Here is a 14,202-nt window from a genome sequence, read left to right on the forward strand (position 1 = left end):
GATGAACTCAAAGATCTAAAACTTTTCCACATACAAAATATCACCATTTCCCTCAAATATTGTTCACAAACCAGTCTAAATCTGTGATAGTGAGCACTTCTCCTTTGCTGAGATAATCCATCCCACCTCACAGGTGTGCCATACCAAGATGCTGATTAGACACCATGATTAGTGCACAGGTGTGCCTTAGACTGTCCACAATAAAAGGCCACTCTGAAAGGTGCAGTTTTGTTTTATTGGGGGGGGATACCAGTCAGTATCTGGTGTGACCACCATTTGCCTCATGCAGTGCAACACATCTCCTTCGCATACAGTTGATCAGGTTGTCAATTGTGGCCTGTGGAATGTTGGTCCACTCCTCTTCAATGGCTGTGCGAAGTTGCTGGATACTGGCAGGAACTGGTACACACTGTCATATACGCCGGTCCAGAGCATCCCAAACATGCTCAATGGGTGACATGTCCGGTGAGTATGCCGGCCATGCAAGAACTGGGACATTTTCAGCTTCCAAGAACTGTGTACAGATCCTTGCAACATGGGGCTGTGCATTATCCTGCTGCAACATGAGGTGATGTTCTTGGATGTATGGCACAACAATGGGCCTCAGGATCTCGTCACGGTATCTCTGTGCATTCAAAATGCCATCAATAAAATGCACCTGTGTTCTTCGTCCATAACAGACGCCTGCCCATACCATAACCCCACCGCCACCATGGGCCACTCGATCCACAACATTGACATCAGAAAACCGCTCACCCACACGACGCCACACACGCTGTCTGCCATCTGCCCTGAACAGTGTGAACCAGGATTCATCCGTGAAGAGAACACCTCTCCAACGTGCCAAACGCCAGCGAATGTGAGCATTTGCCCACTCAAGTCGGTTACGATGACGAACTGGAGTCAGGTCGAGACCCCGATGAGGACGACGAGCATGCAGATGAGCTTCCCTGAGATGGTTTCTGACAGTTTGTGCAGAAATTCTTTGGTTATGCAAACCGATTGTTTCAGCAGCTGTCCGAGTGGCTGGTCTCAGACGATCTTGGAGGTGAACATGCTGGATGTGGAGGTCCTGGGCTGGTGTGGTTACACGTGGTCTGCGGTTGTGAGGCTGGTCGAATGTACTGCCAAATTCTCTGAAACACCTTTGGAGACGGCTTATGGTAGAGAAATGAACATTCAATACACGAGCAACAGCTCTGGTTGACATTCCTGCTGTCAGCATGCCAATTGCACGCTCCCTCAAATCTTGTGACATCTATGGCATTGTGCTGTGTGATGAAACTGCACCTTTCAGAGTGGCCTTTTATTGTGGGCAGTCTAAGGCACACCTGTGCACTAATCATGGTGTCTAATCAGCATCTTGATATGGCACACCTGTGAGGTGGGATGGATTATCTCAGCAAAGGAAAAGTGCTCACTATCACAGATTTAGACTGGTTTGTGAACAATATTTGAGGGAAATGGTGATATTGTGTATGTGGAAAAAGTTTTAGATCTTTGAGTTCATCTCATACAAAATGGGAGCAAAACCAAAAGTGTTGTTATATTTTTGTTGAGTGTAGTAATATTATGTATAATGTTTCTCACTGTGCTGAAGCCAAACAAAATTAGTTTTAATGATAATATTATAGTATTGTGCTACAAATTATTGACCAGTAGATGTCAGGTTGATGATGAGCTGGTGTGGCATACATACCTCAAAGGAGCAGCCAGGAGACCTTATGCTGTGTCCATGACATGTTGTAGAAGTACATTAATCTTCCCTTGCCTTTTCTTATGATAAACAAAATGTATGATCGTCCATTTCACAATACATATTAAGAGTTCTCACACTTGTTAGCCTGCACTAGAAACCAGTACACAGTGTACAGGGGAGCAACCACTGATTCCTCTTCTTTTTTCTGCATTCTTCTGGCTGCACTGCAAAAAGCATAAGGGAGAGTCTGTATGTCCCTTTTGGACTACTGTGTCAATGTTGTTGTGCAACATGACAGCCTCCATGAAGGGGCCTGCTCCCTTGGAGATATGAAGGGCTCATTGTAAGATCATAAAAACATATCCATTCATTGTTGCAGGTAATTATACACTAAAGAACAGATGGTTATGAATGATTTTTCCTTTAATAAACGCCTCTAAATCTTACACACTGTTGCTCTAAAGCAGTGATTCTCAACCGGGGTGCCGCGGCACCCTAGGGTGCCGTGGGTATTTTTCATATTCGCGATTACCGTGAATTATTTATTTTATCCATAAAGCATAAAACGACTCAGAATCTGATGTCAAACGTGCTGCAGCCTCGCTCTCGTCTTAAGGCGGGACAATAACAAGGAGGCTGACGGCCGATTAAAACAGTGTCGTCTCCTTCAAAAGCCGTCTAAAATGCGGAGCTGTCGGTGTGTGTGTCTGTGCCTGTGTGCGCGCGCGCGCAGAGTTAACAGTCTGCAGACTGCGAGGGAGGGGGTGAGTGAGGGAGGGGGTGAGTGAGGGAGGGGGTGGGTGAGGGAGGGGGTGGGTGAGGGAGGGGGTGAGTGAGGGAGGGGGTGGGTGAGGGAGGGGGTGGGTGAGGGAGGGGGTGGGTGAGGGAGATTCCTGAATGCAGAATACACGTTCAGTGCGCAGCGAGCGCAGAGCAGAGAGAGGATTGTAAACCGAGTGAACATGTTAACAAAACGGAAACGTGAAGCTGCCTTTACTTCTCTCTGAACTTTCTCTAAAGGTGTGATTGTGCCGTTACCGTCCTGTTCACACCATGTGCGCGTCGTATGCTGAATTTATGAGATCATGAGATGAAATAAACGGTCAAATATCTTTAAAAACATATTTAAAAAATGACAATATATGAATGAACTGAGCCACACAAAAAAAACAATGTTCAGACGCAGAGATCACAAAAAGCAGGTGAGAACTCTTAACTTTAACAGCTGTTACTTTCCAAAGGTATTTATTTATTCAATCTTGAGCTTAATGCAGTGTTGAAGCACAAAATGTGACTGATGAGGAGAAACAATTTCAGAAATGCAACAGGAACAACCACAAATCAGAAAAAGTTGGGACTGTATGTAAAATGAAGATAAAAATAAAAATGTTGCACTATTCCCAGTTTCTCCACTCACAGAAGCCAAACGTTCTTCCAGAGTTGTGTAATTATACTACAATAGTAGAATATAAAGAAGGGGAAAAAAAGAAAAAAAATAGACAATATATTCATCAATCGCAATTATTTGTCTGACAATTAATCGTCTCCAGAAATTCCTAATCGTGACAGCCCTACTTGAGATCACAGCGCAAAATGCTTGAGGATTTTCGAAATGCGGTGTTTTCTGTATTGATTTTCTATTGCGATAATTGGGTTTTGCGCAAAACCAGAGGTAATAGAATTATAATATTATTTTGGTTGGTGGTGTGCCGCAGGATTTTGTAAATATAAAAAGGGTGCCACGACTCAAAAAAGGTTGAAAATCACTGCTCTAAAGTCAAGATAATGACGCTTGAAATTAAACATGTTGGGGGAGCGCAGCATGAATGTGCATATTAAAGTGTTAATGTGTACTCCAGCTGCGTGTTTGTGTTCTTATAAATTTGTGTTGGAGTTGATTTGTTTGAGAGCACTGCAGCCTTTCTGCCCGGTGGGCACAGAGTGGGTGATGTTGTCATTCATGGTGTCTGTGTGACCATGTGTCGTGCTGCACTGCATCTTGTTGTCTCACATCTAGGTTCATGTCAACGTGTTTTTTCAGTCTCCAGCTTGTCCTTGGCTTCCCTCAACTTGGGAGACAGTGACAGTGTTCATTCTGAGAAGAGAGCGTCAAGGTGAGATATTTTCATATGACACGTCCGCTGTACTGTAAAAGTTTTGTGTTTGTGTTACTCTTTTAGTTCACAGCTGTTCAATAAGTTAGTTGAAGTTAAGTTTTGAGATTTCATGCTTCAAACTTTCCGATTCATTCGCTAAAAAAGGAGATGGAAACAGTCTGTGGGTTTCAAAGGGTCTGAGTTCATAACTATTTCTTGGTTGTATAATCAGAGATGTAAGTCCAAAAATCTGAAAATATCTGTCCTGGGAAAAAAAAAAGACATTTACATGCTTCATGAAGTTATGGGAAAGAGTAGTAGAAGCTAGGCTTAGAAAACAGGTGAAGATCTGTGAGCAGCAATATGGTTTCATGCTGAGAAAGAGCACTACAGATGCAGTGTTTACTCTGAGAATACTGTTGGAGAAGTACAGAGAAGGCCAGAAAGAGTAACATTGTGTCTTTGTGGACTTAGCAAAAGCTTATGATAGGGTGCCAAGAGAAGAGCTGTGGTATTGTATGAGGAAGTCTGGAGTGGCAGAGAAGTATGTTAGGGTAGTGCAGGACATGTACAAGAATAGTGTGACAGCGGTGAGATGTGCAGTAGGAATGACAGACTCATTCAAGGTGGAGGTGGGATTACACCAAGGATCAGCTCTGAGTCCTTTCTTGGTCGCAGTGGTGATGGACAGGTTGACAGATGAGATCAGGTAGAAGTCTCCATGGACTATGATGTTTGCAGATGACATTGTGATCTATAGTGAGAGTAGAGAGCAAGTTGAGTCTAGTCTGTAGAGGTGGAAATATGCTTTCGAGAGAAGGGGAATGAAAGTCAGTAGAAGCAAGACTTGAGTACATGTGTGTGAATGGGAGGGAGCCCAGTGGAATAGTGCAGTTACAAGGAGTAGAAGTGGCGAAAGTAGATGAGTTTAAATATTTGGGGTCAACTGTTCAAAGTAATGGAGAGTGTGGTAAAGAGGTGAAGAAGAGAGTGCAGGCAGGGTGGAGTGGGTGGAGAAAGGTGGCAGGAGTGATTTGTGACCGAAGAATATCAGCAAGAGTGAAGGGGAAAGTTTACAAGACAGTAGTGAGACCAGCTATGTTGTACGACTTAGAGACGGGGGCATCAACAAAAAGGCAGGAGGCAGAGCTGGAGGTGGCAGAGCTGAAGATGTTGAGATTCTCTTTGGGAGTGACGAGAATGGACAAGATTAGGAATGAACATATCAGATGGACAGCTCAGGTGGGACGGTTTGGAGACAAAGTCAGACAGGCGAGATTGAGATGGTTTGGACATGTGCAGAGGAGGGACCCAGGGTATATAGGGAGAAGGATGCTGAGGATGGAGCCACCAGGCAGGTGGATGTGCTGAGGGAGGGCATGCAGGTGGTTGCTGTGACGGAGGAAGATACAGAGTACAGGGCGAGATGGAAACAATTGATCTGCTGTGGCGACCCCTAACGGGAACAGCCGAAAGAAGAAGAAGACATGCGTCACTCATGTTTATAGTAGGGCTAAACCACAGTTATTGAGTAAATAAATCTACATTTCATCGCATAAAATTATTTCTGTATTGTTCTGTTTGACTTTAAACTAAAAAATAAAATGGACTCTCAGGCTCTGTCAATAAATATTGCATTGAACTAAACAAACAGTGTTTAAGTAAACTAAGGGCCCTGTCCCACTGGCGTTTAGGAGGATTTGCGCATGAAATGAGGAGACAAAAGCTGAGCGTCCGCAACAAAGGTGGGCGGAAATGACAAATGTCCCGGGGTGGATCAGCGAATACATGAGGAAGAAAAGCGAATATAACAGGGAACAGAAACAAAGGCGACCGCGGAGGCGCCCCCATGAGGGGCACAGCGGCCGTGATGCACTCGCTTCATCCATACCCACTCTGTCTGCATGCGCGACATACCATTTGCGACCGTGATGTGGCCGTGCTGGGCACGCGTCATATCTGTTTTGCACGCTGTTCTGGTCCGCTGCCAAGCTGCGCCAACCCGTCTGTTGCGGATATCAGCGAATGACAGGGGATATGCGGTGCGTTGGTTGTGTATGTCCTGCGTATGTCTTCAGTAGGTGTTCAGGCAGTGATGCGGATCTCATCCGCAGCAGGATTTTTGAGCCGCTCAAAAATCCTGGCTGTGGACATGTGTGCCTCTGCGGATGATCACGGACGTGTTCGGATGGCGGCCGACTCATACAGGAATGTTACACGGTTATTGCGGTTGTTTGGCGGATGTGGGCCACTTTTGTGCGCATTCCATCCGCAAATCCTCCTAAACGCCAGTGGGACATGGCCCTAACAGCTCATTCATGTAAACAGGCATTCTGAAATCAGTTAAAACCAAAAAAGGTCCCACAACAGATGTGACATGTGGCTTTGAAACCAACTCCATCTGGAGTCATGCAGTTGTCAAGAAAAACACCTATTACCTATTAGCATTGAGTAACACATTTCACCTGTTTCATTGCAGCTCTGTGTGTGTGTGTTTATGTGGCTGAGCAACCTGAGCCCTGCCCCATTTAAAGTCAGACAGAGCAGCCGCACCATAGCAAAAAAAAGAAAAAAAGGCAGGAAACTTACAAAAAAAAATTCTGTTCATTTAGTTTAGCTACTGTGAAAAAAAAAAAAACCCAGTTGCTATATCATGGTCGTAAAACCATGTTGTTTTTATGGCATCATATTGGGGACATTCTTACGCAAACAAAAACACATGTAAACACAACGAGAAACATCAAGGTCCAAAAAAATGATCACATTCAGACAACATATGTTGAGTTGATCTTGTATTTATCATGACAGACCTAGTTACTCCCCTATTTGCGAGATGACAGCACGTGTTTTGCATTTAACAGTTGATGGCTACGCGTACTGTGACATCACTAATGTGGGTGTGGCCTAAGAAGTATCCTACTTGTTTGTATGATTGTGCTGATGCAATAGAGAAACAGAATGAACTTTGAGTTTGAAGTGAACTTTTAATATACAGTAAATCAAATATTGTATCAACATGCAATGGTCATTTGATTTTACAGCCTTTTTAAAAAAGTAAATAAAAAGTCCACACTAATTCCAGTTCTGTGGCCTAACGATTCTTCTACCTTTTTCCATCTTTCTTCTTTGACACCTATCTGTCAGAAGTGCTAGTTTAGCCCCTGGCGGTCTCTTCTACTTTCTGAGCTCTCCTAATCTGAGAAGGAGAAGGTTTGTTTTTGCTCGACAGTTTAATCCACAACACTGAACCCTGAATGACACTGAAACCTTTTCCCCACACTGGCTTTTATTTGAGAGCATGTAGAAGCACTGGAAAACATCCTCATTTCAAAACACTGCTCTGATTCTGATGTTATCAGCTCTGCCATCTGGTTTATTTTTTTTTTAAAAATCACCTTTTTTTCTCCCCTTCACTTCCCTACTGATTTGTAATCGTATAGCCACAGAGAGCCAGAAGCTTGCAGGTTTGCATTCCAAACCCTCCCCTCAGCCCTCTGCGTGAGCACTAATCACTAAAATCAGCTGTTACTGTGTCTGCTTGGCATGAAAACCTGCAGAATGTCACGATTGTCCATCTCGGCACTCACTCCTCTGCTTTGACCTCCTCTCCTGTTTCCTTTTTCCATTCCCCCCAAAAATATCAAGGTACAGTGTAAAGCATCCTTCTTTTTTTCAGTTACTTAGCCCTGAATTATGTTTTAAGATCTGATGGTAGCTCGGTTCCAATCTATGTGCTTTAAGTTTTTAAAGATATTTCTTATGATTTTGAAGCAAGTGGAGCAGTCCACTTTATTCAGCAGTGCTACTTGAATTTAGTTGTTTTTGGAACAGCTGTCAATAATAACAATAATTTTGAATTATATCATGTTTGTAAGACTTGACCATTTTTGAGGATTAAAATCTTGTGCCATTTCTGTTTTTACACAAAGGAATAAGTGTTACTCACTTTGTGGTATAGGAATATTTCTTTACCTAGGCCTTTGTTTTCTGGCCTTGCAAATGATGCAGAGCAAGTACGTAAAATGTCAAGTGCTGAACTATATTTATTAATCAGCGTTTTTCGTTGATCTTAAATGCATCAGGCTGCTTCATGTTTCTGCTGTTACTGCCTTTACCTGCAAGCTTTGCTGCTTTTTTACTGAGTAAAATGACTACAGAAGCCATAACAAAAGCTAATGTGTCCACTCTTGACCACAATATTTTTTGGATGCAAACTATTGGAACTATTGAAACTGCACACAATTACCTGGAGGTAATTGTGTGCAGTTTCCTAAGTAATAAAAGATAAAGATCTACAGAAACTTGTAGACATGGAAGAAAATTACTTCAGTCTAGAGTGATGCCTCCTGCTTCATAATGGTCTTGATTACAAAAAAACAAAACAAAAAAAAGTTTTGAGTTGATTCTTTGGAATTTTTCCAGCATGATGCTAAGGTGTGTTTACATTATTATTTCACAACATGTTTTGTGCATGCCTCTTCTCATACTGCGCATGTGGAGCTTTGTCACAGTGTTGTGCAGAGGTAAACAGTGCAAACTACAGATCTGCCCACCATCCAGCATTCAGATTTGTTCAAGTTTGACCACACTGACCTCTATGCACACACCCAATAAGTATAGAGTAGTGCAGTGGCTGTGCTCTCAGTTGAGCAGAGGTAAAGGTAATAACAGTTCAGAATTTTTAGAGTTGTGCAATGACTGCGTCTTCTAGTGGGGCTTAAAAAAACACCTAGCTGGAGAATGTTAGGTTTAAATGCAGCTGTTGCTTTGCCATTAAAAAACTGTTTGGAGTCCAAAATGGGTGCAGCTAAATGTAGTCAAGCTAATAAAATGGCCAATGTCAACTAGTGTTAATTTTGTCCATGAAAAATAAAACTAAAAATATGTGTGCTTATTTTGGGTCAAGGATGAAGGCCGTGAAAATGGAAAGTTGATAGGACTAATATTTTTGGAGAAATTAAGGATAGGAGCTAACAGTGAAACAATGGATGTTGATAATTAAAATTTTGGACTCACATGCCATTCCAGCAGGGGGCAGTAAATCATCTATATAATAAAAGTGAAATGGTGTCTGTGTACGCGTATGCGTGCATGCATGCATGATCTTATTTGGTAAGTTCAGTGTAAGTATGTAATATAATTGTGAATACATAAAAAAATACATGGATGACACAAGAAACTTAAAACACTTATTTCCATTGTGGTCCATTTAAAATCAAATGACAAAATAGAAGTAATAAAATAATAATAATACTGATAATAATAATAAAAAAATAATGACAGTAATAATCATAATAATGTGTATTTGATAAGAACCTAAACAAATTATAAATACATTAAGACAGTAAATTAACATTTAAAAATTGGTAATTAACAGGAAATAAAAGGGTTGAGTTCTTCCTATAAAAACTCTTGAGGTCTAAGGTTCTAAAGCATTCTGGACTCACAAGCCATTCAGACTCATTATACAAACTTTGCATAATTTATTACCACCCTTGAAAAATGTCAGCTACCTATTTTATAAACACTACCCAGTATAGAGCCTGTGGATCCCCATGGGCAATGCGCTAGTGTGTGTGTGTGTGTGTGTGTGTGTGTGTGTGTGTGTGTGTGTATGTATGTGTATATATATATATATATATATATATATAAAATATTCTACTGTAACTAAAATAAGACTAAAACTGCAAAATATTTTTTATCAGAAAAATAAATCTAAATAAAATGTGTGCTAAAAAATTAACAGTAATGCAGTGGTAGCAAAGCAGACAAAAGTATGCTATTGACATATATTTCAGAATGTATGTTACTAACCATCTAACTGACAGTTTTGAGGAGGTAAGGCCTGTGATAATGGAGGCGTGGCTTTAGTCTATAATGTTTTTTTTGATCCCACCTCACTTGTATCCATGCTTGAAATCCATCTCACCAAAGTCATTACAGCAGTTCTTGACCCACACCTTTTGAAACTTCGTTGTTGGACCTTGCTGATATCACTCACTTAGTCGCTATATAACAGCATCCACTGTCTCAAAGTACCTACAAAATGCATAAAAAAAAAAAACATTTCTGTGTGTACATTTAACTTCAATGGAGGGAGCATTGCTATTTGATCCCTTTCACACTTTTTTATGGGGAGGTGATGATCTAGTGGTTAAAGTGTTGGGCTTGAGACCAGAGGATCCTCGGTTCAAATCCCAGCCTGACCGGAAAATCACTAAGGGCCCTTGGGCAAAGTCCTTAATCCCCTAGTTGCTAGTGAGTACCTTGTATGGCAGCACCCTGACGTCAGGGTGAATGTAAAGCATTATTGTAAAGTGCTTTGAGCGTCTGATTCAGATAGAAAAGTGCTATATAAAAGCAGTCCATTTACCAATTTACCATTTTTTGCTTAACCAACAGGATTGTTTACACATATTGACGTAATGCCATGTGATCATGTTTTAGACCAGACTCTGCGGACGGTTGTCTGTCCCCAAGTCGATCCAGCAGCAGGAATGGAGAAAAGGACTGGGAAAATGCATCCACAACCTCCTCTGTTACCTCCAACACAGAGTACACGGGTAGGTCATCGTAGTGCATGTTCACCCATCAAGATAGCTGCCGTATTTGGCAACTTCCCCTTTCCTGTCAATGAATGATTGAACAGTTTTTCCACAAAAAGGATGTTCATTTGGCACATTGGACCTAATTCCTTGAATTGCATGTGAAATTGTTGCTGACACTAGCAGTGCCATAACAATATTATTACAGCAGAAACAGAATCAACAAAAATTAACCTGCCTATATTTTCTTAGCAATGCTAATATAGTAATATAAAATATAGTGTAATATTCTTGGTATTGACAAGATGCCAGCATCTGTCTCCAAACCAATCAACAAAAATTTAAAGCCTTGTTGGTGCAGACGTCAGTTTAAGGACAGAACAAATGCTGTGTCTAGAGTCTCATTCTAATGTTTTTGTTTTTTTTTTGCTCTCATTCAGGACCAAAGTTGTACAAGGAGCCCAGTGCCAAATCTAACAAACACATCATCCAGAATGCACTGTCCCACTGCTGCCTCGCGGGCAAGGTCAACGAAACACAAAAGAACAAAATCCTGGAGGTAACAACACGGGGATGTTGCTGTAGTTGTTTATGCAGGCGGGTTTTCGGGTGTCCTGTTAGCTTGGCTACCAATACAGTAGGCAGACCTGGATTAGAGTCCTGGTCACATTATCTGTCTGTGTCCTTGGACAAGGTGCTTTATCTGTATTGTCCCACACTGCCCTTGGTTGAGGAAGTAACCTGTGTCTGGATATCGACCCTTCAGGGGGAGTCGTAGAATGTCATCCACTTGACGCTATGGAATCTGGAGATAAGCGCTGGTAGAAATGGGCTTCAGGTCCTATAGACAAGCATGCACATAACTGGGACTCATGGTGCTTGTGCATGCTAAAAATAAATGATGCACAGCAGAAAACACAAAGGAAGCACTTCATAAGAGGAAACAATGACTGATTGTAGGAAAAGTGTTTCCCTCTGCTGTGCATCAATGATGTTTCGCACACACGAGCACCATGAGTACCAGTTATGTGCACCCCTGCCTATAGAGGACTTGCAGCTTGCAGAAAATAACTGCTTGTCCTTGCAGCACTTGTGGGTGGGGATTACCAGTGCTCACTCACAAAAAATTTTCTGGCAATCACTGTGTCATTCAAAGTGCCACCATCACAGGGGATTCATGCTATTAAATCCTGCACATGAGAGTTTGTAGTACCAGTCTTTGCTTTTCCCATTGGCTGCCTCACTTTCATATCTGATGTACTTTTCTTGTTGCTGTCTTTAACAGGAAATGGAAAAATCAGAGGCCAACAACTTCTTGGTTTTGTTCCGAGATGGTGGCTGCCAGTTCCGTGCTCTCTACACCTACTGCCCCGAGACAGAAGAGATCAACAAGCTGGCAGGCATCGGCCCGAAGGGCATCACACGAAAGATGATCGACGGGCTCTACAAGTACAACTCGGACAAGAAGCAGTTCAGCCAGATACCAGCAAAGACCATGTCGGCCAGCGTGGATGCAGTGACCATTCACAGCCACCTCTGGCAAACCAAGAAGCCGGCCACCCCAAAAAAAGTAGTGCCTGCCCAGTCCTAAATGAAGTCCAAACATAACCTTTTTCCCCACCAATGAAACAAACCTATTTGAGTTTGCACTTCACTGTACATAACCATGAAGATTCAAACACCTGCAACACCGGGTTAGATGAATGCATTAGTGTCGTTTTTATGTTTGTCTGTTTATCCTCTTGTTTCTTCCCATCTTCTTTTCCCGACACCATCTTGGACACAAGACTCTGTCCTAGAAGATTCTGATCAACTGGAATGTATGTCACTATTGACGAATGATGTGAAAGTTTTTCCTTACGTGTTTTTACATATTGACTTTGTCTTTTTAGCAACGTGTGAGTGTGTACGCTGCTCTTTCCTTTGTGCCAAATGTTCAAACAAACAAAAAACAGACAATATGAATGCGAGGACGTTTTACGTGGTATACTGAAGCGCTGACTATTTTGAGGTGGTGTACACGTTTATTTTAGTTGGTTATTATTCGAATGATAGGTGCCGTTAGCCACGTTTTGCTTGAGTGTGCCGCAGTACAACAACGTGATTATAAAGCAGCACGTGGACATTTTTGTATTCAAGGAAGACTTTTTTCTCTGTTGATAAAACAGTTTGTATATTATAGTGCATAAAAGTGCAAAGGGCCAAATAAAAGCTAATTGCATACAGCTAGTGTTTGCCACACAGTACATGTGTGTTCAGCACAACAAAGCCAAGCGGTTTCAGCTTTTTTCAAAATGCATTTTGAGAATAGTAAAGAATACAAAACATTGTAGATCTGTGGTTACTAACCTTTGGACACCTGCAGAGGAGTTGAGCTATAATATTGGTTGTGTGTTGGGGGGGTTGCTGTCATATTTGTATTTCCAAAATATTAATTTGTAAAGACATAGAAAAATACTGAAACCTGGAAACCTTTTTATCCAGTTACGGTAAGAACAACTGTCTGCAAGTGGAAATAAAAGCCAGTTATCCTCACACAAAAAACTGCAGTAAAACTTATAAAAGTAATGCACAATAATTCATATGTATCCTATGTATTTGTCATATGATGACATCACCGACAACAAGATGCTGATCTGATGCCCCCCAAAATAGTCCGCGCAAATTCATCTTGTACTTATTATTTTAACCCTAACCTGAATTTCTTAACACTAAACCTGAAACACATATTGTGTATGCACGTGGAAATTTGCAGCAATATGCACAAAATGTCACGCTTAACTTTGCGCATGACATCCTATGAAACACATCATGGGAATATGTTGACAAAAATCATTCCTTTGTGGTTAAATAACTACTGTTTTCTATTTAGCTGGTACGGGTCTTTTTTTTTTTTTTTACGTATTTCTTCTAGCTATACACACATATTTCTTAAACGTAACAAACCAAGAGCAGAACTGAAAACAAAGACATTTGATATTTAACAAGATTTATCTCATCTGGGCCACTACCGTAGTTAAAAGCACCTGAACAAAACATCCAACAATCTGTCCTTTTTTGAGATCAAGATCCAAGTCAAATTTGGACTGCATTTATATTGTGCTTTTCCATCTGTATCAGATGCTTATAGCCTCACATCCAACCATATTCACACACACACACACACACATATCAGGGTGCCGCCATGCAAGGTGCACACTACACACCGGGAGCAGCTTGGGGATTAGGGACCTTGCCCAAGAGGCCTTAGTGATTTTCCGGCCAGACTGGGGTTTGAATTGAGGATCTTCTGGTTTCAACCCCACTGCTTGAGAACAGACACCAATTTAATCAAACAAATTGCCAAAAGCCTTTTTCCCTCAGTATTAATTCTAAGCATAATGGCATTGTAGCATCAAAAAAAGATGGTCATCAGGTGGCAGGTTATGAATTATGGCCTATTTTGGACATTTTGTTTTCCTTCAAAAAGGTTTACCCCCCAGGGTTTTGGGCTTATTGTACTGCTGGTTTGTAGCAAATTTGTGAGCACACAGTTTGTTGTATATTTTTTCTTTTTTAACTTTAAAATGCTGCCAGTTGGGTCATGAAGGGTATTTTCGGTGTCCTGATGTCAGGAGCACGACTGCAGTCCAACACAAAATGCCAAACAGGGAATCATCTTAACGTGAATTTGTGTCATATTTTATGGACAGTACAAATTTATCTCCAAAATAGAACGGCATATCTTAATGATGTGCACTCATGAAACTAAGGCACTTTTTGGAGAAAGATTCCGCCAATCACTGAATGTAAGAAAGTTTTCTATGCGTGTATAACTCTGTTTCTAAATGACTGAAAATGCCAGTTTTTTTTTTATCACAGT

General features: G+C 41.4%; 1 protein-coding gene across 7 annotated transcripts in view; it reads left to right on the forward strand.

Annotated features, from left to right (window-relative positions):
* The window catches only part of camsap2a (calmodulin regulated spectrin-associated protein family, member 2a), a 148,245-nt gene extending 135,363 nt beyond the window's left edge, over window positions 1-12,882 (forward strand). For 2 of the 7 annotated variants that reach the window (XM_034180011.1, XM_034180013.1), the window contains 5 exons: window positions 3,717-3,813; window positions 6,940-7,005; window positions 10,243-10,358; window positions 10,781-10,899; window positions 11,626-12,882. In XM_034180011.1, the coding sequence (XP_034035902.1) occupies window positions 3,717-3,813; window positions 6,940-7,005; window positions 10,243-10,358; window positions 10,781-10,899; window positions 11,626-11,931 (704 nt within the window). In that variant the 3' untranslated portion in view covers window positions 11,932-12,882. The remainder of the gene's footprint in view (window positions 1-3,716; window positions 3,814-6,939; window positions 7,006-10,242; window positions 10,359-10,780; window positions 10,900-11,625) is intronic. The other 5 variants (XM_034180014.1, XM_034180016.1, XM_034180015.1 and 2 more) reach the window with 3 other exon arrangements.
* The last annotated feature ends 1,320 nt before the right edge of the window (window positions 12,883-14,202 follow it).

This window comes from Thalassophryne amazonica, chromosome 10 (genome assembly GCF_902500255.1).
Source record: "Thalassophryne amazonica chromosome 10, fThaAma1.1, whole genome shotgun sequence".
Classification (NCBI taxonomy): domain Eukaryota; kingdom Metazoa; phylum Chordata; class Actinopteri; order Batrachoidiformes; family Batrachoididae; genus Thalassophryne; species Thalassophryne amazonica.